General features: G+C 49.7%; 1 protein-coding gene across 2 annotated transcripts in view; it reads right to left on the reverse strand.

Annotated features, from left to right (window-relative positions):
* Positions 1–26,891, reverse strand: part of SLC39A11 (solute carrier family 39 member 11) — a 277,378-nt gene that overhangs the window by 159,654 nt on the left and 90,833 nt on the right. The window contains exon 5 of one of the 2 annotated variants that reach the window (XM_065909066.1): positions 13,210–13,330. In XM_065909066.1, coding sequence (XP_065765138.1) covers positions 13,210–13,330 — 121 coding nt within the window. Of the gene's footprint in view, positions 1–13,188; positions 13,331–26,891 lie in introns of both variants that reach the window. The other variant, XM_065909065.1, reaches the window with a different exon arrangement.

The raw sequence follows: 26,891 nt of genomic DNA on the forward strand, positions 1-26,891 counted from the left end.
GGACCTCCACTGGACCCAGGTCCAGAGTTAAGACTTCACCTTCCAATGCAAGGGGTGCGGGTTTGATCCCTGGTCAGGGAGCTAGGATCCCACATGTCTCATGGTCAGAAAAAAAAAAAGAATCAATATCGTAACAAATTCAGTAAGGACTTTAAAAATGGTCCATATTAAAAATACCCTTAAAAATAAAAAAATAGTAAAACTGTAGTTTTTAAAAAAAAACTAATAAAATTACAAAGCATGTTTTTAATTCATGATGAAAATATAAACATTTTAAACAAAGGCTAGATCTGACCCTGCCCTTATACGACCCAGCCTTACCACTCCCTCATTTCAAAATTACTGAATCATATCTGTATTTAGAATTTTGGCATTCTGCTTATTGTGCATTTTTGCATTAATCAAGAACGAACCTGGTCAGGATGAACTTCAAGGACCTCTTGAAATGCTTGTGTTGCTATAGACCTTCACAGCGCTGGATTATGTTTTCAAGAAATGGACTGCAAGTCGCAACCTGGATTATTTTCCATTCTGGTAGAGAGAGTGGCGGTGATAAGCTTGGTCTGGATGGCAATTTTCAAAAGGTCTTACTAAACAGTTTATAGACTTATGATACCCACCAAACACTGCCAAAACCAGTTTAGACATAAGTAGGGGGGTATATGGGCTTCCCAGGTGGTGCTAGTGGTAAACCATTGGCCTGCCAATGCAGCAGACTTCAGAGATGCAGGTTCCATCCCTGGGTCAGGAAGAACTCCTGGAGGAGGGCATGACAACCCACTCCAGTATGCTTGTCTGGAGAATCCCATGCACAGAGGACCTGGCGGGCTGCAGTCCATAGGGTCGCAAAGAGTCATGAGAAGGTCTTGAACCACAGCGCAGGGGAGGAGTTTGCCTTGGGAAACCCTGGTGGTCTCTGCCGCAGGGCAGTCAGGACAAGTGGGTGTCAGCTTCTCTGGTTTCAGAATAACTATCTTGAATCTTTGGAGGGAAGAAAGTTATTTTGAGATGGTTGCTGTTGTTAAAAATATCATGCCCAACCACCAAAACATACTTGTTTGCTTTTTTTTTTTCCAAAAGAAACTTGGAATTGTAAATCAACCCTCAGAAGCCTCCTAAGAAACTCCCAAAAGTTTTCTGAATAACACCATTCCATGGCTTCCAGGGAGTCCAAACTCATTTGTTTGGATGAGTTCTTCAGTATTGGCTGACTAATTAGTTAGTAAAACTAAATGTAAAACTAATGTCAGTTTTACTAATTTGTAACCAGTTGTTATTTTTCGACCCCAAAAGGGAGCTACTGGGCATCTCAGCATGGTGTTCAGGGGCGTGGTGGGTCCTAACGGGCTTCCGTGGTGACTCAGATAAGGATCTGCCTGCAATGCGGGAGTCCTGGGTTCGATCCCTGGTTTGGGAAGATCCCCTGGAGAAGGGCAGGGCAATCCCAGTCCAGGGAACTCCCGTGGACAGGGGAGCCTGGCGGGCTACAGTCTATGGGGTCCAAAGGAGTTGGACACAACTGAGTAGCTAACACAATGGTGTTGTAGCAAAAACAGAAATGAGTGAGCAGCCTTTGGCACATACAGCCAAACAAGTCTGCAAGAGCTAAAAAATCCTGGCTCGCCTTTAGCTGCTACTACTAACAAACCCTGGTAGCTGGACTTGGCCTTCGCCAAGCTAATTCCTCTCTGACTTCACATAAATTACAGTCTTCACCAGGCTACAGTCCTACCCCTACGCTCTCTTGTACGGCTCTGCGTCTCAAAAGGAAGAAGCTCACAGCTGATAACTTCGAGGACACCACACCGGGTTGTTGAGCCACCTGGCACAAGCTTGTGGCTATAAACTTGCAGAAAAAAAGAAAAATATACAAGACCCTCATGAGGATACAGAGCGTCTCCCCATTCCCAGAAGAGGGCACAGTTCCTGAGATGCTAGCCTGCTGTGTATTCATCTTTGCCAGGCGAAGATAAAGCCATTTTTTTTCTGTTTCCTCCAAACTCTGTATTTTGTTTGTTTGTTTGTTTTTGGCACCTGAGGGACAGGGGCCAAGATTTTGCCCACAGTGGCTCTTCTCTGCTCTGGACCCAGGTCCTCAGGGCCTCCAAGGGATCGGGCTGAAGTGAAGAGCAGACTAATAGTTCTGGACCCAGCTCCACCACAAAGAACTGTCCCTCCCCAAATGCCAATGATCCGACAGTCTGTGGCTTTCATCAGGGGGCCTCCGCCCCACAGAATGGTGGATGTCACGGCAGGCATTCTGAGCATGATGGTTTAGGAGACTCACCCTGTGAGGGTTCAAATAAGAAGGCGGCCGGCATCTACACAGACACCACGACAACCTTAGACAACACACCTGCCCCCTCATTTGGAGCCAACATTTCTACTCAATTAAAAAAATTTTTATACTGAAACTTCACATTGTAAGTTTCAGGTTGCATCTGTATTTCTTAAGCGGAGGGAGATAGGAATCGAGGCAAGTGACTCTCTTCCCTGCCTGTTCCCTCCAGCGGTGTCCCAGGGGTCTGGGAGCCCTGAGAAACTCAACATTTAATTCTCATTAAATGGGTTATTTGATGGGTTCAAAGAAGACACTGGTACTCAGAAGATAAGAGGCATCTCTGTGTCTGACGTGTGATGGTGAAGGGTCCTCTCCTGGGAAAGGAGGCGTGCTTGTCTGCCTCGGTGGACCCACCGTGATGTGATATTCAAACATCCCTGACTTTGCACACACAATTTAAATGGGAAACAAGAGTCGGAGGAAATGGAGACCGAGGTGAGAAAAACAGAGGCCCCACAGCCCTGTCCTGGAGCCCCCGAATCAGACCCTCAGAATACAAGTCCTGCTCTGCCGGTCAATCGGTATGATCAAAACCCGCGTCTGTCAGCCTCCCACAGTCAGAATTTTAAACGAGCTCGCGGGGTCCCACAACTTCCCGGGAGCAGCTCATTAGTTCCAGGAGAAGCGTTTCAATTTCGATCGACTTGTAGCCCCTTCTGTTCCCTTTGTTGTTAAACATAATGCCCCCAAAGGCTTCACGCCACTCGTCGGATCCTCAAAATTGGCTGAGCGACCGCTTAATCCAATCGCTAGCAAAAAAATTGACTCTGAAGTCTGGGTCAGCTAATAGGATCCCGTTAGATGCCAGCATGGAGTCTTTATCCGCATTCCTACTGTCCTTTTCCAGCCCTTCACAGGTGGAGAGGAGGAAAGGGGGGAAGCGGGGTACAGGCAGAGCCCCCTGGTTGTACTCCAACAGAAGACTCGAGAGAAAGGAAATTAACATGCTAATCTTCTGTATCCCCTGTCTGCAGGAGACATGCGAGAAGCAAGGAAAATTCGACACCAGGTGGTTAATAACGCTAATCAAGTGGGGCGGGTGACAGGTGGGTTGGAGGATTGTCACCGAGACGCTTGAAGGATGACTTGAAGGAGAGGCGGGGTCTCCATAACAGACCCCACGGTGTCTGCACTTGTCACGGCGCTCCACCCCAAATGTCTGGCAGGGACCCTGTCCACATTTCGCTTGGATGAGTTTAATTAGCACTGCCAATGGATGAGCTTCCGTTCTGCAAAACCAACCAGAAGCAAAGCCTGAAGGAAAGCTTCACCCAGATCGGGTTTTCTAGAGAGGGGAGGGGCCCCCGGATTGAGCTCCACGCACAGAGGGAAGAAAGCACCTCCGAAGAGCTTTTCCAGTTACTGCACAACCAGGATCCGCTGCTCTGGGGCTGCAGACGGCACTGCTGGGCCCGACAGAGCCAGAGAGAATTCTCCAAGGACCCTCCATGCTGAGGGCGAGGGAGGAAGGAAGGGGGACAGGTCACTGGAGAGGAGAGGACGAGGGATGCGGAGAGCCAGGCAGGAAGACGCAGGTGAGAGAGAGAGAGAGAGAGAGAGAGCAGCGGAGAGGGAGGGGCCGAGGGAAAAGGACCAGCAGAGATGAAACAGACAAAGCGCGACATCCAGGTCACCAAGCAGAGACGTCCTGGGGGAGCGCAGCAGAGAAGGGGAAATGTTACCACGGCAACGCCCTGCAGGACCACACGGGCTGCCCACAACACTCAGAAACGACACCTGCAGCCCACGGCGGCCCCGCCTGCCACCACGTCCACTCATCTGGGGGGCTGTGCCCAAGACCCTGCTCTCAGACTCCAAGGTCTCGGACCAGAACCCACCGCCACTCTGTCCCTCTATGTGACACCAAGGACTCTAGCCCACCAGGCTCTGCTGTCCATGGAGTTTTCCAGGCAAGAATACCGGAGTGGGTTGACACTTCCTCCTCCATCCTTCTTGGCCCTTTCTGTAAAAGCCAAAAGGCAAGAGGGGAGGAAATAAACAGTTGAGATGGGAATGAATTAAGTAGAAAGGGCTCCTTGAGATCTTAAATACTTGAAACCAAAGTGCCATCTTATGCCTCTTCAGCTTAAGGAGCTTGTGCAAAAAATAACATCTGAAAAAAACAAACAAACAAAAAAAAAGATCTGGAAAGAGCCGGGCTGTGGGGCTTTGGCAACAGCACCGGTTCTCCGGGTAATAAAAGCTTGGCAGGAACGTCCTAACAGGGGCTGGGGCTGCCCAACACACTTGTCTGCTCTGCTTCCCAAAAACACATTAAAAACACATTTCCCTGTTTAATAGACTTATGAGCTGAAATGAATGTGTCAGAATTCTAATAAATATGATGGAACCTGCTAGCCCAGCAAATGCTAAATTTTGCATAAGGAGATAGTATCCCTAACTCCTTGGTAGACACTTAATGAATATTTCAAACAGAGAGGCCTGGCAGCTGCTCTGAAGGCTCCAATGAATTAAGTGGGGGTTTTATGACCGCCAGGATTAGGCGCCTCTGCATTCCTCTCCCCGTTTCCCCTCTCCCTTCCCATGTGCATGACAGAAGCTCCCACCACCACTAGCCCTCCTCTGCCAAATAACCAAGCTCCTACAGCCTGGCCCCGGAGGAGCTGAGGCTGGGGCTGGTGAATGGACCCGGCTGAAACGTGTCCCCCTCCACTGGGAGGTGCCTCAGCGTGGGATCTCGCCTAGAAATAGAGTCTGCGGATGGGACGAGCTAAGCAGTGGGCACAGTGGGTTAGGGCAGGTCCGACGGCTGGGGTCTTTACGTAAGCAGAGGGAGATTCAGACCCTGAGGCGCAGACACGTACACAGGGAAGAAGCCCACGTGACAACCGAGACTGGAGGTTTGCGGCTGCAAGCCAAGGACTGCCCGGGGCCGCCGGAAGTTACTAGAACCCATGAAGCTGTTAAACAGCTGGACCCTGTGGACGCTTTGATTTCAAACTTCCAGCCTCCGCAGCTGTGAGAGCATCCATTTCTGTGAAGACGCACAGCGAGTGGAACCTCATACGGCGGCCCTGGGAGATTAGCCATCAGGAGCGCACGCCTATCCATCCACTGTGTGTGACCATGAAGCCCCCCCAGAGTCAGCAGAGTAATTCCTCTAGGGGGGACCGCATATCTGCTAGCAGCCTTGCAAGGCGGGACTTCAGATCACCTGCCTTTGTCTCTGCTTGCTGCCCCGAGAAACTCACCAACTTCATCAGCGCTGTTTTCCACACTGATGACTCAGCATTCCCAGCGCGTCCAAGTATGGGAAGACTAGATAAGGACGTGGAAATACAGTGAAAGAATCAAAGAGACAGAAAGGAAAGGAAGGGAGGGAGGAGAAAGGAAGGAAGGGAACAGGGAGCAAGGAAGGAAGGGGGAGACGGAGGGAACCATGTTAGCGCCCTCACCACCCAGTGGTCCATCAGGGGGTTAAGAAGGCAACGTTTCAAAGAAATCAGGCGCTGTTAGGGGGCTGAGTTGTGTCCCCTCAAATGCATGCACTGAAGTCCTAATCCCTAGGATTCAGAATTTAACTGTGTTTGGAGATAGGGTCTTTAAAGAGGTAATTACATGAAAACGAGGTAATAGAGGTGGACCCTCATCCAATAGGACCAGTAAGCAGAGATGAGGACACAGACAGGTGGAGGGAAGACCAGCTGAGGATGCAGGGAGAAGGTGGCCGTCTACACACCACGGAGAGAGGCCTGCGAAGAGAGCAGCCCTGCCCATTCCTTGACCTGAGACCTCAAGACTCCAGAGGTGTGAGAAAATGTATTCCTGCTGCACAGGCCGCTCACCCGGCAGTCCTGCGTTGTGGCAGCCCTGACACGCGACCCCATGCCTATAGTCCCGCCAGGCCCCTCTGTCCTTGGGATTCTCCAGGCAAGAATCCTGGGGAGGGTTGCCATTCCCTTCTCCAAGGGATCTTCCTGACCCAGGGATTGAACCCACGTCTCCTGCATTGCCAGGAGGATTCTTTATCCCTGAGCCACCTAGGAAATGTATACAAGCTCCAAACTGCCTCTGGGCCCAGGCCTCAGCACACTGACGGCCTAAAAGCAAATAAACAGGACAAGTGTTGCTGCAGTGCTAACCAGTAGGTAGGCAGAGTATTACACTACTCAGACTGAAAGAATCTATAAAAAGCATCCACGTAATGAGGGATACTGATCTCTCCTGAGCTGAGACACAGGCAGGCTCGCTCAGGCCTCCCACACAGAGCCCAGTCCCAGAGGGTGTTTCTGTGTTACTTGTTTTACTAAACATTCGCGGTGCTAAAGAGCTCCTGGTAACTATTATTGTCGAACACTCTGCTGTTTATCCTTTGTTGTTATTGTTCACTTAGTTCTGTCTGACTCTTTGTGATCCCAGCGTGCCAGGCTTCCCTATCCTTCACCATCTCCCGGAGCTTGCTCAAACTCAGGTCCACCGAGTTAATGATGCCATCCAACCATCTCGTCCTCTGTCACCCCCTTCTCCTCCTGCCCTCAATCCTTTGGCGAAATATTTTTATCCTGTGTCCTTTGGCAAAATATTTTTGTTTGGTTTGCTTTTTTGCTATAAAAACGTGGCACATTTTAATAGCCTCAGTGCTATTGCCATATGCTGCCAGGTTTGGTTTGCAGCCCTTTACGTGAATAAACCCAGGTTACAGGCCTTGGCCCAGGAAGGACGTAACAAAAGCAAGGCTTATCTGTGTTTCAGGTCCCAGGCAATTCCTCTCAGGGAGGCCAGGAGAAGACTGGAAAATGTCCCCTAACCAGCCAATCACAGAAAAAAAAAGTCTAATTGCTAAAACCACATGCCAAGGCATTAAATTTACATGAACAACTGTGAAGTTATTCTTTATCTGTAGAGATCTTACTGATACAAATTCAAAAGTCCTAATAATATCTCAGAGACGTCCCTAAACACATTATTTTGGAGACCTAGTCATTTTAAGAAAAGAGCTACATCTGACTCCTGATCAAATTTAAGTGTACTCTGCTATATTTCAAATGGAGAACCAACAAAGGCCTCCTGTGGACTCTGCTCAGGGTGATGCGGCGGCCTGGATGGGAGCAGAGTTAGGGGAGAATGGATGCATGTGTGCGGACGGCTGAGTCCCGTCGCTGCTCACCTGAAAACTATCACAACACTGTTAATCGGCTACACCCCAATACAAGATAAGATTCTTTAAAAAACCCACAAATCTAAGTGTACTTAGTCTGACTGGAAATGTCAGTGACAGAAGTCAAGGAAGACTTGGAAAATTAAAAGATTTGTCAGAGGAAGCTTGAAGCTGCTTAAATAAGCCCTCTTTGCTTCCCTAGGGCCCAACTATTCTGAGGAATTTCCGTGCCGAGGAAATCCAGAAGTTGGGAGCTGGATGCATGAGGCTGGCCTTACAGAGAGAACAGACAACTGTCCCCCGAGAAGGGAGTTCACCCCACAGTGACTGGCCGCCCCCCAAGCCCCACACGTGTGCTGAAAAACCATATCCTCCAAAGGCCAGCCGGTGTGAAAATCCGCCTGTTGAGCTCACCTTTAAGGGCTAAGACTCCATGCTCTCAACGCATGGGGGGGACCAGGTCCCCACACGAAGCACCAGACCCCACACGAAGCACCTAAGTGTTCTCATGCCGCATAATAACAATATAACGTTTAAAAAATGAAGGAAACTGTCCTTGGTTAAAATGCAAACGCACGAGCAGGAGTAAAATACTGTCAATTACTAATGCCTCCACATCCAACGCTTGATCAAATCTTCTTCCCAGAGGCACCAAACGGAGGATATTTAACAAGAGAAATGGGGGAGAGGAATGATTCCCAGCTCCTGATTGAAAGAGGACAGCAGGATACCTGGAGAGCAGCTGGGGGCGCCTTGAGGAAGGGGAAGGGCATCTGAGAGCATCCCAGCTCCATCGTGACGCTGAGTGAACAAGTCCTGTTGGTGCTCATCTGGGGGTGGGGCACTCGGGAACCTTGGGCCAAAAGAGGTTAAATTCTGTCTCCCAAGACCAGTTCTAGTTCTACCAGAAAATGCCACCCAGCAAGGCCAGAGCATAACCAATGAGGAATTCAAGATGTTAGACTAAGATAACAAACAAATACACGTGACCAGGGTTGGTAAATTTCTCCAAATTCACAACCCGCTTAAAGCTAGGTCTGCATCGGTTTCGTTTTGCAAAACATGGTTTCCCGTCTGCCAAGCTGTCCAGGTAGAATTATCTTCGCCAGCTGAACTCTCCCGACAGAACAGAGTAAGACATCAAGGGAAAACGGGCCTCTAACACGGTCTCTTCTGGCTCGGGCTTGCCTGTCTTGAATCCCCATTCACGTCTCCCCCAACCAGCTTTGGAAAGGTTCACGGATAATAAATAGAAGCCACTTCACAACTAATTTCCCAAATTAAACCCACCTCTTTCTCTCCTGGAAAATAATGCCTACTTCTGTTCCTTCCACAGAAACACAAAATTACATTCAATTTTCCATCTGGCATGCTAATGGATCCATAAAAGAAAAAAAAAAAAAAAAAGTCGTGGAGAGTTTCAGCTTCCTCTCTCAAAAAAAACAAGGAAATGGGGAAGTTAACAATTACCTTCCCTGGTAGCTCAGCCGATAAAGAATCTGCCTGCAATGCAGGAGACCCTGGTTCGTTTTCTGGGTCAGGAAGATCCCTGGAGAAGGGATAGGTTACCCTCTCCAGTATTCTTGGGTTTCCCTGGTGGCTTAGATAGTAAAGGATCCGTCTGCAACACGGGAGATGCAGGTTCGATTCCTGGGTCGGGAAGATCCCCTGGAGGAGGGCATGGCAACCCACTCCAGTATTCTTGCCTGGAGAATCCCAAGGACAGAGGAGCCTGGCAGGCTCCAGTCCTTGGGGTCACAGAGAGTTGAACACAACTGAGCAACTAACACACTCACTTTCACTTTCAGCCTAAAGAGTGACTTCCCAGGTGGCACTAGAGGTAAAGAACGCGCCTGTCAAAGCAGGCAGACGTAAGAGACGTGGGTTTGATCCCTGGGTTGGGAGGATCCCCTGGAGGAGGGCACGGCAATCCACTCCAGTGTTCTTGCCTGGAGAATCCCATGGACTGGAGGGCTAAGGTCCTTGGGGTCGCAGAGTCGGACACGACTGAAGCGACTTGGCACGTAGCCTAAGGAGAGTGCTCATGAGAAAGCAAAAAGACAGAAAGAAAGTTCACTGGCAGCTGAACGGGGTTATTGAGGCGAAGAAACCCAGGTTCTAGATAAACACGGAGGCCATGGATCCATCTGAAGTGTGATGGATGTTATAGACCTTTGTCTTCCAAGAATGCATATCTTTTTTTAAAATTGGAGCATAGTTTCTTTACAATGTGTGTTAGTTCCCACTGTACAACGTGACTCATCCACATGTACACATATATCCCCTCCCTCGGAGCGTCTCTTCCACACCCTGTCCCATCACTCTCGGGCATCAAAGAGCGCTGAGTGGCTACACGGCCGCTTCCCACCAGCGGTCCATTCAACACCCGGCAATGTACACACATCAGTGCCGCTCTCCCAGCTCATCCCACCCTCTCTTTCCCCCACTGTGTCCACAAGTCTGCTCCCTACGTCCGTGTCTCTACTCATCACTGCCATTTTCCTAGATTCCTCAAAAAACAAGGATCTTTCTGCACAAAGCTCCAAGAGGTTCACAGACTCTTCAGTGCCCACTCCTGGGCTCCAGATGTACAGAACCCCTGGCCTAATTTCCAGAATTTACTCAATCACAGAACTGCCTGCAGAGATGTATTAACACATGGGAAAATCTCTCCGCTGCATTAACAGCAAAAGACAGTAAACACTCTCAGAGGCCATCAAGAGGGGGACTAATTAGGTAAGATCACAGCCAAAAATAAGAATGGGATGCATCAATGAATGTTCCCGAAACAGACACCGAAATGTATCATGAAGTGAGAAATACAAGGCGCAGAATAAGGGGGGCCAAGTATGATGGGGTGAACATAACATCAAGATTCCCAAAAGGAAACACGAGAGCCTAGAAACAGTGTCTGTGTCTGAGATGGGAACCTGGGCCATAAAGGCTCTGAAGGTGGAAGAAAAACTACTTTCAGTTGTAACCCGTGTCATTATTTTCCTAATTAAAAGAAAGTTGGCTGGAGATAGGTACATAGTTGGGGTGGGGATGAGGACAGGAGAGACACAGAGACTGATTTATGAGAACTTTTGGTCTAGCTGTGACCCAGACTATCGCCAGCCCTGAGAACAGTGGATATCGTAAAACGTTTGGCACCTAGACGTACATAGGAAAGCATCGTAAACGCATAAATGCTTTCCCCGGCGAGGGCCGCTGCTGAGACTCGGGGCAGCTGAACCCCTGTCTCACAGAGCGGCCCTTCTGGCTTTTCCTCTTGTTGAACCAATTACAGGACATTACAACAGCAGTGCCAATGTTATTTTTTAGAGGCTGATGTTATTCACTAAACACCCATTAAACCAATCTCCGGGCTCCATTTACAGCAAGCTTAAAGGCAGATCCAGATGGTACAAATAAGGCATGTTCAGACTTGATCTGCACGCAGCCAGTCATCAAATAGCCATTATCAACTTTCGAGTCCTTGACCGCCTGACACGCACAGGTGTGCCCAGGAGAGAAGAGGAACAACCTTTCCGGAGGTGGCTGGGTTCCCTCGGGCTCTGCAAACCATCTCTACACTCCCCCCAAACCCCCGAGGGCTGCATTAGCCCTCGGATCCGAATGGCTAGCAAACAGCGACTGAGGGTTGCCTGGTATCCTGCTAACGGTCTCTGCCTAGGTGCTTCTGAGCAGAGGGCAGGATGGCATGGCCTCCCACGCAGCCTCTGCTCGCTACCCCACCCTGGGGTGGCCAAGAAGGTCCAGCAAGCCTGGGAGACTTTCCAGCAAAGTCAACTCCTGAGGCAGGAGGACCCTGAAAGGAAGGGCTAGTCGCTCAGTCGTGTCTTTGCGACCCGATGGGCTGTATGTAACTCACCAGGTTCCTCTGTCCAAGGGATGACCCCGGCAAGAATCCTGGAGTGGGATGCCATTTCCTCCTCCAGGGGATCTTCCCAGCCCAGGGATCGAAACTGGGTCTCCCACACTGCAGGTGGATTCTTTACCAGCTGAGCCACCGGGGAAGCCACTAGGGAGGATGCTGAGATAAACCAAACACAGACTCAGAACCAGGCGGAGCAGGATGACTGGCCAGGGAAAACCCGGAAGAGATGCCCTGTGGAAGTGATTTAACTGCCACGAGGGCATGAGTCTCTCTGAGTCTGCCCACGCCTCTGTCCACACGTACTGTACTCTCTTCCTCCTAACAAACACTTTACTTGTTTCACCAATTTCCGTCTTTGTGGGGTTCTTTTCTGCAAAGCTGAAGGGCCCAGGCCTCGTCACTGGCCACTGGTCCAGATCATAAAGTCTTCATTGGGAATCACAGGAGATTCAACTTGCAAGAGCTGGGGAGAACTGGCAGAAAGCCTTCAGTCCCCGAGTCCCCACGACTCGGCATGAAAAGCGACCGTCTGAACTGGAGGACGGTGCCCCACCCTGGTCACCAGTCAGCTCTCGACTCTCCAGGAAAAGGAAGACGGCAGACCACACCGAGTGGGACTGACTTGAGAACGCGTGCGACTGGACGCGGCGGGCAGAGTTTTCGAGCTAACCCTCTGTTACTTGAGCTCCCGTTGGATGAATTTTCACTTCCCGATTAAATCCCACTTCGGAAGAGCTTCAACCCGAGTGGAGGAGGTGTTCGAGTTCCCACGAAAAATTCTTGCAGGACATAACCTGAGCACAGGTAACTGAGAACTGGCTGAGGCATGGCTGTAACTCCTGTAGGTTACAGGATCTCCACTCCCGAGGTCTATGGATCATTTCAGAGACACCACGTGCACTTATCAAATTAAAACGCCAGCCTGGAAACGTGAGAGGACTCGCTCCCTTAAACCACCAAGGTGAAGACGGTAGCCAGTCACCGGTCTCTCTCCTCGATTCACCCAAGAGAGAAGAACTCCAAGCAAGAGACAGGGCGGCCACTTTCAGCATCCTTTGCCTGGTTTAGTTCCTGAGTCTGAGATTTATAGAAGTGGGGGAAAAGGAAGGGATGACGTTTCACAGCGACGCGGGACTTAAATAAAGGCAAAGGAAAAGAAAGGACGCCGCCTCTCCTGGCGCCAACTGGCACTTAGAGTAGCCAACTCCAAGTGAGCCACGTCTGGGCAAGGAAGGGGAAGTCTACCCTGAGGCCGGAGACCAGCATCACCTTTCAACTCCTCAGGGCGCACCGGCCCAGTCTGCACCACCCCCATGGAGACTCAGAATTGCGTCCGCCCACCCCCCGCCCTGATTCCTCTTGGGGAGGCGCACTCACTCTAGCTTAAGAGAAAATGCATGCCTTTGCCATCAGTGTTATTTGGTTTTCAGGCTCCAGGCTGAATCAGTGAAAACAAGACCCAAAGTTCCCCAGATGAACCAGAAAGATGAAAGTCACGTCAATGGAAAGGAACGTCCAGGGGCCATCAGAGAGGGGGAGATAGAGGGACAGAGGTTTGTCCGCTGCAACCTGAATCAGCCCAGTCCCACCAGGGCAGCCCACAGGCCCACTTGTCCAGCTCTGGGAAACAGCCAAAGGCTCTATTACATACTGTGCTCTAAGCAGTGGTTTGCAGAACCAATGTGGAGGGGAGGCGCGCGGCCAGATGCCGGCTCAGCCCCGGGCGACAGCGAGGTGGGCGCCTGGCAAAGACAGGACGGAGCAGCTGGCACGTCCCGGCCACCCCTCCCGCCCTGGCTCCGGTCTCTCCTGTCTGACTCTGCCCGCGGTCTGCAGCAGGGAGCTTGCCTGAAAGAAGCCCAGCTCTACCTATCCGGATGGAAAGTTCGCTCTCGGGGAAGAGCATCCTGGCACCCTCCGTGTCGGACTTCTTCGTCAGCGCAGGGTCCAAGTTCAGTGCCAGGGCTGTCTGCGGGTCTTCCGCTGCACCCTGAAACGAGAAGCAGGGCATCACTATAGCACCTCCTCTGCCTTCATCCCCCAGTCCCTCCAGCTCCTGGGGACCCAGGCAACCTGCTCGTATCCACCGAGAGCACGGGCTGCCTGGGCCAGACCCAGCTGTCAGGTCGGGAGGAGTCGTGAGCAAGGTCACAAGCTCTCTGGCTGCAGAACTTTGGGGATGACAACCATTGGGATTGGAGGCGACCGTGCTGATCCCAGCAACGGGAAAAACACACACTGGGCAAGAGCAGGTCAAACACCAAAACCTCCCTCTCCTCTCACTGCAGGGCAGAGGGCAGAAGGGACTCAGTTCCTGAACCGTCGAAAGAAGCCTGGATGGCAGGTCCACCCAGGGGCGGCCTCAGTACAGGAACCAAAGTCAGGAATTCAGGAATTCAGCGTCTTCCGGTTTCTCATCACATCAAACGAGGATGAGAGGCAAACAGAAGCGTCTCGAAAGGAGGAAAGTGAGAGTCCTGGAGGACACAGCACATCTGAGGTTATGCCCAGCTGGCCTTAAATCACGTCATCTTCTGCTTTGTCCATCACCAGTTATTTTGACTCTTCTTTGCATTAGCTGCGCAAAGTCTTGATTTTGATCCCCACTGTTTACTGAACAAACATTTATTGACTGTCAACTTTCTGGATACTTGGTAAACTACCAAATTCTAGCTCTTCTGGAGCTTACAGTTCAGTGAGGAGCAAACAAGTGAATCTACAGTGGGGCTGTGAGTCTGTCTTCCAAAGACATCGATGGGACCCCTAGAACCCTAAGGCAAGGTGAACAGAATCATCTCAATGGCACGGAAACAGCAGATATTTTCTGAAGACCAGGCAAAATAGTTCCAAACAAATGGAAGTTTCCATTTAAAACGTGTGTCCCTCAAAATGACAAGTACTGTATAATCCCACTTACATGAAATGCCTAGAACAGGCAAAATCAGAGACAGAAACTAGAGCTTACCAGTGCTTCCCTGGGGGCTCAGGTGGTAAAGAATCTGCCTGCAATGCAGGAGTCCTGGGTTTGATCCCTGGGTCAGGAAGATCCCCTGGAGAAGGGAAGGGCAACCCACTCCAGTATTCTTGCCTGGAGAATCCATGAACAAAGGAGCCTGGCGAGCTACAGTCCAAAGGGTCACAAAGAGCTGGACATGACTGAGCGACTAACACTTTCACTTTTTCACTTTCAGGGGCTGGGAAGAAGGAAGGGGGAGTTACTGCTAAATGGTTACAGGGTTCCTGTTTGGGGTGAAGTTCTGGAGATGGATGGTGGTGATGACTACACAGCACTGTGAATGCAATTAATGCCGCTGAGTTATACATTTTAAATGGTTAAAATGGCAGATTTAATGTTATGTATATATTATACCATAATTTTAAAATAACGATGCAATGTACTAAACATAATGGTACACTTTGGGTGAACATCAATAAAGCTGTTAAAAAGAAAAAATAATAAAAATAGCCAACTTACTGGATTAAATAAATAAATAAATAAAATGTGTGACCTCATAGGGGAAAGGAGAAGGCTTAACCATCCAATCAAGGAATGCATCTATTTATAAGCAAATACTAAACCTGTTTTCTGGGGTAAGTTTCAGAGGGGAATCTCACAAAAGTGATGCCTAGCTGTATCTTGCATAAATACACACATACACACCTTCTTGCTCATCAGGGATCAGAAAGAGAAATGATTCAGGTATTTAACTTCATTATTTCTGTCCAACTAAAGGTAAAAAGTGAAACATAAAGCCTTCCTCTCACATCCTCTGACTTCTCCAATATATCTCTATTGTCCTAATCATTTATTTACAATGCCCTTCATAAGGCACTCTTTTAAACTGAAGCAGAGTTGATTTACAATGTTAATTTCTCTTGTACAGCAAAGCGACTCAGTTATACATATATACACACTTTTTCATATTCTTTTCCATTATGGTTTATCATAGGATATGGAATAGAGTTCCCTTATTGTGCACTTTAATAAAGATGCTGACACCTCCTTTAAACTTGTCTTAACATGGAAGGAAAAAAAGCCTCGTGGCGCTGAGTCAGCTGCCCTCGTTGAAGTTCTTAGGTTCCCCCGGAGAATCGTAGGGCCAGCGGGCTCTCATCTGCGATGTCGCCGGGAGGGGCATCAAGAGAGCATCCCGCTGAGGGGTCAAGGCTGAGGGCGCGGCAGATGGACGATCCCTGGGGACAGAGGGGCCTTGGAGCGGCTGGCCCCGCCCCGCCCCGCCCCCAGCGACAGCTGGCGTCCGTGCCACGTGCCGAGGGCCACGCAGTCGCAGCTCTTTGTTCACAAGCTTCAATTATTTCTCATCCTACGTCTCCCGCTGACATCTGAGGCACTACCACGGCCATAAGACGAGTTTCCCCTGGAAAGCGTGTGCCTCAGCTGGTGTTTCTTCCTTTGTCTCGCTTCTTTTTACAATGTGATTGAGGCAGAAGTGGGGGAAGGATGTGGAAAGGGAACCACTTCATTCCAGCAGAGATGCGGCCTCCTTCATCCACTGGGGGCTGTTGCTTTGATGGGGAGTGGGCGGCGATCGGTCAGGTGCAGCCGGGAGAGACCCTGGTTTTAACTGAGAACAGTGGCTTTCAGCTGGGGTGACTCTGCTCCCCAGGGGACATTTGGCAGCGGGCGCTTTGTGTGTGGGGTGGGGGAGAGGGGGTGCGGGCATCTACTGGGGAGAAGCCAGGGATGCCGCTGAACACCCAGCAACACAGGGCGGCCCCCACCACAGAGAGTGATCCGGGCAAAGGCCAGCAGTGTTGAAGCTGAGACACTCCCCTGGAGAAGGCTGAGAACGCTCGCGACCTCCCTTTATTGCTGGTCGTGCTGAGAACGCACAGGCCCTCTTTACTGTCAAGATAAGAATTTTGCTGCTTCCTCCAGGAAGCCTGCCTGCCTTCAGCTATCTGGCAAGTTTTTATTAAGTATTAACTGCATACCAGAACCAGTCTAGGTCCTGGCGATTCAAAAGAGCCAAGTCCCCTGTCCTTCCAGACACAGACAATAAACTCACAACACACTATAAAACCGAGGGCTGGTTGGGATAATGTTGATCAGAGAAATAAATCACCACCATAGTAACACAGTCCAACTGTTGTAAGTACTTGGCTCGGGCCCTATGTCACGCTTTCTTCCAGCACCTCATCACGAAGCGCAAAGCGGGAGGGCTTCTCCAGACGCAGGGCTGAGGGAGGGCTCTCCGAGCAGGCGGCATTTGAGCAAAGACCCTAATGGAACGGAAGAAGCCCGAAGATGGGGTCTCAGGCAAGGAGGCAAATCACCCCTCCCCTCCCCCACCACATCACCATTTTATCAGCTACATTCCGCTGGTTGTTTTTACTTTTTTCCGGTGCTGGGGGTGGGGTGTACTGAGACAAAAACAAAAGCTGAACAAAACCCTAGCGGATCTCACTTGCATTCACCCCACTCCTGGGCACTGGGCCCCACCGGTGGCCTTGGGAAGGGCGGGGCAGACTGTGCGGGGAGCTGCAGGAGGCACCCCCAGGTGATGGGGGGGGACAGCTTCTGCGGTCCAGTGTCCCTGAGCATCCCCGGACCCACGCACCGGCCGGCCTCCTGGGGCTCCTTTAAGCCTCCCTTCGAGGTTCCACCCTCCTCTCTCCACCGCTGATTTGGAGAAGGAAACGGCAACCCACTCTGGTATTCCAGCCTGGAGAATTCCACGGACAGAGGAGCCTGGTGGGCTACAGTCCAGGGGGTCGCAAAGAGTCAGACACGACTGAGCAACTTTCACTCTAGGTTCCACCCTCCCCAACCCTCCCACGAAGAAACACACCCCTTGGAATTTCAAGGAACAGTCTGGCAAGAGACACCCGCTGTGCCTTGGTGGCTTTATCATAACACCCTTGACATTAAGGGAGAGTCAGGAAGCCCCTGTGGGGCTCTCGGACACTGCAGTGGAGGGGTGCGGCATTTTTTTTTAACTGGACCCTTAAATAAACACAGCTTCCACCTGTGCTGGTGGGAGGGCAGTGGGAGGGCCACCAAGTGCCCCGGGAAGAAATTCCTGCTCTGCAGCCTCTTTGCTGATGGCGGCACACCCGGCTTTAAACTTGATATCATCGCTGTCTTTCACTTCTGAGGCTTCTTCTTTTTTTTTTTAAATCTCTGCAGAACTTTTCCATCCACGCTACCTCACGCAATCCTTGCAGCCCCTGGTAGAGGCAAGGTGAGGGCTGATCCCTTCCAGGGCAAACATCTGAGCAAGGCAAGCCGTTCTCAACCTTCCACGGCGGCCCTGACGACCGGCCTGGCTGCCCGTCGGCGGGGCAGCGAGTCACAGCCCTCCCCCTGACGGTTTCAGTGGGGCTCCTGGGACGCAGGACAGCTCTGGGGTTGCTGGGTTCCCTTGCAGCTCCCAAATGCCAAGGCAGCTAAACACGGTCTCTGTCCCAAGCTACCTCTCCTCCTGCCTCCCCCTCCCACCCCATCCAGGGCTTCCTCCCCCCGCTCCCCACTCCCCACCCAACCCTCCAAACCCAGCTTGGTACAGAGAGCAGGGAGGTACCAGGCAACACCTGTCAAGGGCCACGGAACTGGAGATCATTGTCCTCTGGTGACCACTATTGTTATTATTATTGTTAATGGTTGCAACAAATCCCTGGCTCAGAAGAAACACAGCAACTTCCACCTGCTCTGGAAAGGTCGTGCCCTCCAGAGGCAGGAGCTGGAAAAGTCTAGCAATTTCCAGAAGGAAAAGAGAGAGAGTGGAGAGACAGGATGGGTAAAAAGGAGCAGGAAACAAAATGAGGTGGAGGGAGGGAACAAAGTGGTCCTGCAATGTGCTTTATGTGGAAAAAAAAAAAAAAAAAAGTCTTCAACACGTAACATGCGTGCCTCCTTGCAGAAATAAAATCCAGATGCTCATCAGGGTTGGCCCTCCCAGGTCACGGGAAGACAACTGCCGGCCACTCAGTGTTTCTAGAGCCTCAAAGAAACGAGCCACAAACGGACTCAAGAGCCTGGAGAGCAATCCGACAGGATGTAGGTGTCTGAGGATGGAGTCAGCCAAGGCAACGGAAGCCTCACGGGCAAAGCACAAGCGGAGAAATGCCATGAGGTACCGAAGCCCCGAGGGACCTGAAGCCCCTAAAACTCAGGGCAACGGCTGGGTGAGTCTGCCCTGCATCCCACGAGCATCCTTCCCTGAGTTCTGCCTCTGGTTCGTCCCCGCTGGGATGCATCCTTGCTGTTAACAGCCGGGGGCAGGGCGGGGCGGGGAGTCGGGGGCAGAGGCAAAGCAGACCGACCTCTGATGATCACCCATGGGCTTGACTTTCACCAAACCTGCACACACACCCGCTGTCGCGTCAGTTCAGGCCAGGGCGGAGGGGAGGAGGAGAGGGGTCTCTGGGATATCTTGGCACATCCCCCCGCCCCATGGGGTGCAGTCTCTTTAATTGCGGTTTGTCAGTGGCTCAGAACATCCTGATGAAAAGCGGGGGGAAAGGTTGCAGGATTAATTGGTACCCCCCGCCAGCGGGTCGCAGCCCTGAAGAAGCCGCATCCCCTGGGGACCCAGGTGCATGGATCCCGGGGAAGGGGCCTGGAGCCCCAGCTGACTTTGTCCCAGCTGCTGGCTCCACATCCCCGCTTAACCCAGACACACAGGGTGAGGTAAAGTAATGGATGCTGTTTCTATTACTGAGACATCGCAATAATAATGACACTCATAAGACGAGCTGAAATTATTCCACATAATGGAAAAAAAAAAAACCCAAATGCTAGCCCTGATTACCAGTTGGAATATGGATGATTCTTACATAATAGATGACCTTCTCTCCCGGGGAGGCCGGCGCGGCCATGCGGGCCTCACGGCACACAGGGACACGGGGCGGCGGGGGGGACAAGTGGCTGCAGTCTCCCCTGCCTTTTTCGCCCACATGCTGAGGGATCCTGGGTCACAGCCAAAGACGAGGAGAACGGCAATCCGAACTCCTTGGACTCCACTGTGTTGGAAGCATAGAACACTTTGCCTGAGAGCGCTAGGACTGCACCCAACCCAGCTCCCCTCCTTTCCCCTAAAATAAAGGCATGACATCTAGGCCTGTGCAAGTGAGGCAAGTTTTCAAGTTTCTAAGGCATCGCCTTTGATGCCTTTAAAAAATCCTGGCTGAAGAAGCCTGAGCTCCCTCCTCTAGGAAGTCTTCCTGGATAAACTCAGTCTAGTCTGGATTAAATACAACCTCCCTCTCTTCACTCCCTTGACATCCCACTCATGTTTCTCTCATCACATCTGCACAACTGCACAGTAGCTCTCAGTTTCCCTGGCTGTCTCAAACCATGATATTTTTTAACCTGGGCCCCTCTTGGCAGGGCCAGAACAATGTCCAGGGACCAAGAACTCATAGAATCTACCAGACTGAGTGATACCACAAAATCTCCAAGAGGAGAGAGGAGAAGCTATATAACAGAGAAGGCAAAAAAAATTTGAGTGAACACAAAACATCTAGGCTTTGAGAAAGAAAGACAAGGGGATTAGTGCAGAGATGGAAGGAAAAGGTTTAAATGTATCAAAGAGTTTTTCTTCTTTAATAAGATTTTTTTTTTGATGTGGACCATTTTTCAAGTCTTTATTGAATTTGTTAAAATCTCGCTTCTGTTTTATGTTCTGTCTTTTTGACCTCAGCCTGAAGCTTCCCAAACGCGAAGTTAACTACGGAATTCTAGCTGTATTTAAAGCAACGTAAGCATGCTATATTGCTCAAGCGATCTTTGTAGAGACCGAACCTTCTCCTATTTCTGATACCAAATTACTATTCATAATCAAGCCTATTTAATCACGTAAAATAGATTCTAAAGCACCACACAGTTCTCTCTGCAAAGATACAGCTCTCTGAGAGTCTGCAAAGATAGCTCCTCAATCATGGTTCCACGTAAGCAGCTCTGAGCTGTGTTGCAAACAGTCAGGTCTCCCACTAGCGTGGTTCACAGAGCGAGGGCACCAGGAAGAGTTTTCTAAACCATTATGCTTATTCTTGTAACTCGAAATACAACTTTTCCTCAAAACAATAATATAAATCTCAATGAAGGCAAATATCGAGGTCCATGGAAGCATTTTCTTTCTAACCCTCAGTGATTAACTGAGACTTAATCCTAGGAGTCATTAAAATATACGAGAAAATCCATGCTGAGCCTTTTCTGCCTTCTCAACAGTTTGAGAGCCCCCAGCTGATCTTTCCAGGCAACATTTTCTGACTTATGTTATCATTTTGGAGAATATCAGATCCCTTGAGAAGTCTGCTCAAAGACAAGATTTCTCTTCTAGGGGAAAACAAATGTGTATCAGACACTTATTGTTAGCAATAAAATAACCCAAAACTTAGTGACTTAGAACATAAATTTATTATTATTGCTCATTAGGATACAGTCAACCGGGCACCGCCACTCATCTACCCCGGCTCAGCTAACATCACCTAGACTCACTTGTGCACCATCTGTGGTCGAACCTTGGCTCACCTAGGGGTTGGATGGTCGAGGATGGTGCAGGCTGGTGCCCAGGAGCTGGCTAGCTCTTGGCTGAGAAACCTAGATTCTTCTCCATGTAGCTGTCATCCTCCAGTAAGCGAGACTGGGCTCATTCACGTGGCAAACTCAGGTTTCCGGGGCAGCAAGAGAAGGAAACACCCAATGCCAAGTGAGAGTCAAGTCTCTGCTTGCATCACATCTGGTACCACAGTAGGTCAATGGTCATCCAGATGGGAAGGATGGAGAAGCCAACTGTACCTTCTGGGGGAGAGGGGGGACCCAGGGTCACACTGTCATAGTATGGATGACAAGAAGGAGAGGATTCGTGGCCACTTCTGCAAACAACCACAGCACTAGGCACAGACAGACAAAACGCAGCCTGCTCGACCCACGGGTGACACTCACAAACTCAGCTTCATTCTCCTAAAAGAATGCTTCTCCAATGGGGACCCAGGGACACATTCGCAGAGATCTGAAAGTTCTCCATAAAAAACTTTTTTATTTTGTATTTTCATTTAAACCATAAAGAAAAACTAATCATCTCACACGCTAATAAAGTAATGCTCAAAATTCTCCAAGCCAGGCTTCAACAGTACGTGAACCGTGAACTTCCAGATGTTCAAGCTGGATTTGGAAAAGGCAGAGGAACCAGCGATCAAGTTGTCAACATCTGTTGGATCATCAAAAAAGCAAGAGAGTTCCAGAGAAACACCTACTTCTGCTTTATTGACTATGCCAAAGCCTTTGACTGTGTGGACAACAACAAGTGGAAAATTCTTAAAGAGATGGGAATACCAGACCACTGACCTGCCTTCTTGACCTGTATACAGGTCAGGAAGCAACAGTTAGAACTGGACATGGAACAACAGATTGGTTCCAAATAGGAAAAGGAGTACATCAAAGTTGTATATTGTCACCCTGCTTATTTAACTTATATGTAGAGTACATCATGAGAAACGCTGGGCTGGATGAAGCACAAACTGGAATCAAGGTTGCCGGGAGAAATATCAATAACCTCAGATATGCAGATGACACCACCCTTATGGCAGAAAGTAAAGAAGAACTAAAAGAGCCTCTTGATGAAAGTCAAAGAGGAGAATGAAAAAGTTAGCTTAAAACTCAACATTCAGAGCACGAAGATCATGGCATCTGGTCCCATCATTTCATAGCAAATAGATGGGAAAACAGTGGAAACAGTGACAGACTTTACTTTTGGGGGCTCTAAAATCAATGCAGATGGTGACTGCAGCCATGAAATTAAAAGACATTTACTCCTTGGGAAGAAAGTTATGACCAACTTAGACAGCATATTAAAAAGCAGAGACATGACTTTGTCAACAAAAGTCCATTTAGTCGAGGCTATGGTTATTTCAGTAGTCATGTATGGATATGAGAGTTGGACTATAAAGAAAGCTGAGCACTGAAGAATTGATACTTTTGAACTGTGATGTTGGAGAAGACTCTTGCAAGTCCCTTGGACTGAAGGAGATCCAACCAGTCCATTGCAAAGGAGATCAGTCCTGGGTGTTCATTGGAAGGACTGATGTTGAAGCTGAAACTCCAATCTTTGGCCACCTGATGTGAAGAGCTGACTCATTTGAAAAGACCCTGATGCTGGCAAAGATGGAAGGCAAGGGGAGAAGGGGACGATAGAGGAGAAGATAGTTGGATGGCATCACCAACTCAGTGGACATGAGTCTGAGTAAACTCCAGGAGTTGGTGATGGACAGGGAGGCCTGGCATGCTGCAGTCCATGGGGTCGTAAAGAGTCGGACGCGACTGAGCGACTGAACTGACTGAACTGAATAATACCAACTGTCTGAATCACCAGGGTGGTCTCTTTATAGCCAAATCCTAAGGCCGGGGGTCATGGCTTCTGTCTGCCTTTGTGTTGATGGTAGAGTGAGTACCAGGCAGTACTGGTCTCACTGTTGAGGGCTAACTGTCGAGGGTGAGCTCAATAAACAGAGGGTGAGACTCTGGGCCAAGCTCAGCCAGACTCCGTCATGGAGCCCTGTGTACATGCGGGAAGTTTCCAGGAAGTCCCAGAGCAGCCTAGCAAAAACCGCCTCCTTCCAGCAGTGTTACCGGGACAGACCTGCCAGAGGCCCAGGCAGCTGATCACTGCAGTTGGAACCCCTGGCTCTTGGAATCGGTGGCTTATTTTTAGCAAAACCTTGTCTGCCACCATCACAAATATGCTGTTGACGTTTGTTTGATCAGTTTCCTTTTTTTGATGTGAACTGACACGTTTTGGTTTCATGACTCTGCAAGAGCCGAAAAGCATGAGACTAGTGTATACCTACGCTCTGGCATAGTAAGGCTGGTAAATGTGTCTCTCACAGGGCTTCCCTGGTGGCTCAGATGGTTAAAAAAAAAAAAAAAAAAAAAATCTGCCTGCAATGCAGGAGACCCAGGCTCAATCCCCGGGTCAGGAAGGGCCCCTGGAGAAGGAAATGGCAAACTGTAGTATTCTTGCCTGGAGAATCCCATGGACGGAGGAGCCTGGCGGCTCCATGGGGTTGCAAAGAGTCAGACATGAGGGAGAGATGGACACTACTGCACTCCTACTAACGGGACAGTAGAAACACCTTGAACCAACACTGGGACTGTGTGAGACTTATTTCCTTTTAAATGAAAACGCATGTTGAGTCAAAGGGGGAAAACACAGCCTACAGGGTGAAACAATGGATTCCCCTCCTCGAGGCCTCCCTCCTTATCAACTGTCATTCAGAATACAGTACAGTCATGTCTGGGACGTCCCTCGTGGTCCAGGGGATAAGACTCCACACGCCCAATGCGGGGAACCTGGGTTTGATCCCTGCTGGAGGAACTAGATCCCGCATGCCGCAAGTAAAGATCCTGCGTGCCAAACGAAGAGCTCATGTGCCTCGTGCCCCAACTGAAGCTCCGCGTGCCACAACTAACACCTCGTGCAGCCAAACAAGCAAATAAACATCAAACATACACAGAGCAGCGTCTGCCTTCACGTGGCCAACGCTGAGAGCTCAATAGCCCACAGTGACCTCGCAATGGTTTCTCCATGGACAAAATCACGGGAATTGGTGGAAGTGCAGTCACGACTCTTCGGGCCGCCTCTAGCCAAAGGAACGTGTTGACCGAGACACCACACACACATCTGTGTGTGGACGAGAAGCTCCTGAATGACCCCTTTTGTCCTGCGAGGGCATTTCCCAGAGCTGCCTGTTCACTGAGAGCTCCAAGAGGAAGGATTCCACAGATGTGGGAACTCTGAGAACGTCCGTGCATACATGGATAAAGCCTCTGAGGCCCAGAGCAAAGAAATGCTTTTGTTTAAACCTGTATTTCCCACACCAATTTGGCCGCACACAGAACTTAATAAAACTCAGCAGATGAAATTTCAGAGATCAGTGCTCAGAGCATTTCTCTTCTGTTCCCCACACTCAGAACATCCAGCAAAACAGCTCTCCATATGCTGTAATAGCATCACATTTTATCTGGGGAAAAAACTAAAAAAATTGGATGGGGCATCTTGGCCTCAGAGTATCTATCACTTTCACAAATACAGGTCTGTTGATCACCTTGAAAAAAACATAATAAACAGTAACGATTTAAAAAAAAATGAATCAGTAGAACATATTGTGTGTTTCTCCCCTTGTAGTCACACCAGCTGGAGATTATGAAAACCAAGAAGGTAATTATTCTATCAGACCCAACCCTTCCTTTGTTATATAACTATAAATAACAATAACAAAATTATATATATAGGAAAAAGTAGTCTATTACCATTGCTCTAAAAGACATCTTTATCAGAGCACCACTGAGAAAAAAAAACAAAAAATGAATATCAGGCTTCACCAATATTTATAGCTCTGACAACCATAAAATCATAAAATGATCTTTTCTTGGGTCTAGGAAGGAGAGAGGGAAAGAGCATCTGTCAGAAAGTCACGATCCACAGGGTGGACTGATGACTCAAGAGGCCTATGCCCATAAGATTCTGGTGAGCAACCGAAGTACTAAGCCAATACAGCACCGGATGCAGAGTGAGTGGAGACAGAGAAGATGCAGTGGGCGGAGGCAATGATGGGTGGGAGGAGACAAAGAGTGGGCGGAGACAGAGATGGAGTGGGCGGAGGCAGAGAAGACGTTGTGGGCGGAGACAGGCGGAGGCAACAATGGAGTGGGCGGAGACGGAGATGGAGTGGGCGGAGGCAGAGGCGGGTGGGCAGAGGCACAGACGGAGTGGGCGGAGACAGAGACGGAGGGGGCGGAGACAGAGACGGAGCGGGCGGAGACAGAGACGGAGGGGCGGAGGCAGAGACAGAGGGGGCGGAGACAGAGACGGAGGGGCGGAGGCAGAGACAGAGGGGGCTGGAAAGAAACATTCTTGGTGTGGACCCCAATATTTGTACAAACCCTCTTGTCTGTCAACTGCCCTTTCTTGTATTATCACTCTCAAACCTCAAGAACTTTTTGTGATGTAGACAGATAGCATCACTACCCCTACTATGGTTGAACTGTTGCACCACCCCCCCCAACCCTGCTGCTAAAATTCATATGTTGAAAACCTAAGCCCTGGTCCATCTGAATAAGATTCTGTTTGAAGATGGGCTCTTTAACATTTTCTTTTGGCTCTTCCACACGGTATGTGGAATCTCAGTTCCCTGACCAGGGATTGAACCCACGCCCCCTGCAATGGAAGTGTGGAGTCTTAACCAATGGACTGCCAAGGTAGAAGTCCTAAAGAGGTAATTAAAATGCAGTCATTAGGATAGAATCTAATAATATGACTGGGTGTTCTTATGAGAAGAGGAAATCTGAACACAAACATGCATGGAGAGAGTACGGTGTGAAGACACAAAGATAAGAAAGCTTCCACAAATCAAGGAGGGGGGCCTGGAACAGACCATTCCCTCGTCACTTTTTCTTTTCTTTTGAAAGTTGCTCAGTCGTGTCTGGCTCTATACAGTCCATGGAATTCTCCAGGTCAGAATACTGGAGTGGGTTCAGTTCAGTTCAGTCACTCAGTCATGTCTGACTCTTTGCGACCCCATGAACCACAGCACACCAGGCCTCCCTGTCCATCACCAACTCCCGGAGTCCACCCAAACCCATGTCCGTTGAGTTGGTGATGCCATCCAACCATCTCATCCTGTGTTGTCCCCTTCTCCTCCTGCCCTCAATCTTTCTCAGCATCAGGGTCTTTTCAAATGAGTCAGCTCTTTGCATCAGGTGGCCAAAGTATTGGAATTTCAGCTTCAAATCAGTCCTTCCAATGAACACCCAGGGCTGATCTCCTTTAGGATGAACTGGTTGGATCTCCTTACAGTCCAAGGGACTCTCAAGAGTCTTCTCCAACACCACAGTTCAAAAGCATCAATTCTTCGGTGCTCAGCTTTCTTTATAGTTCAACTCTCATAGCCATACATGACTACTTGAAAAACCATAGCCTTGACTAGACGGACCTTTGTTGACAAAGTAATGTCTCTGCTTTTTAATATGCTGTCTAGGTTGGTCATAACTTTCCTTCCAAGGAATAAATGTCTTTTAATTTCATGGCTGCAGTCACCATCTGCAGTGGTTTTGGAGCCCAGAAAAATAAAGCCTTTCCCTTCTCCAGGGGTCAAACCCAGGGATCAAATCCAGGTCTCCCACATTGCAGGCAGATTCATTATCAGCTGAGCACCAGGGAAGCCCAATCATCACTTTTAGGAGGAGCTGACGCTGCCGTCACCTTGCTCTTGGCCTTCCAGCTTCCAGAACTGAGAGGCAGTAAGCGTCTGTTGTCTAAGCCATCCGCCCGTGGCGCTCTGTGAGGGCAGCCCCAGCAAACGAATGCTGCTGCTGTTGTTCTTTAGTCGCTCCGTCGTGTCTGACTCTTTGCGACCCCCTGGACTGTCACCCTCCAGGCTCCTCTGTCTGTGGATTTCCCAGGCAAGAATACTGGAGCGGGGTGCCATTTCCTTTTCCAAGGAATCTTCCCAAACCAGGGATCGAGCCTGCATCATCTGCTTGGCAGACGGATTCTTTATCACTGAGCCACCTGGGTAGCCCCTGTTGA

Source organism: Muntiacus reevesi, chromosome 18 (assembly GCF_963930625.1).
Source record: "Muntiacus reevesi chromosome 18, mMunRee1.1, whole genome shotgun sequence".
Classification (NCBI taxonomy): Eukaryota; Metazoa; Chordata; class Mammalia; order Artiodactyla; family Cervidae; genus Muntiacus; species Muntiacus reevesi.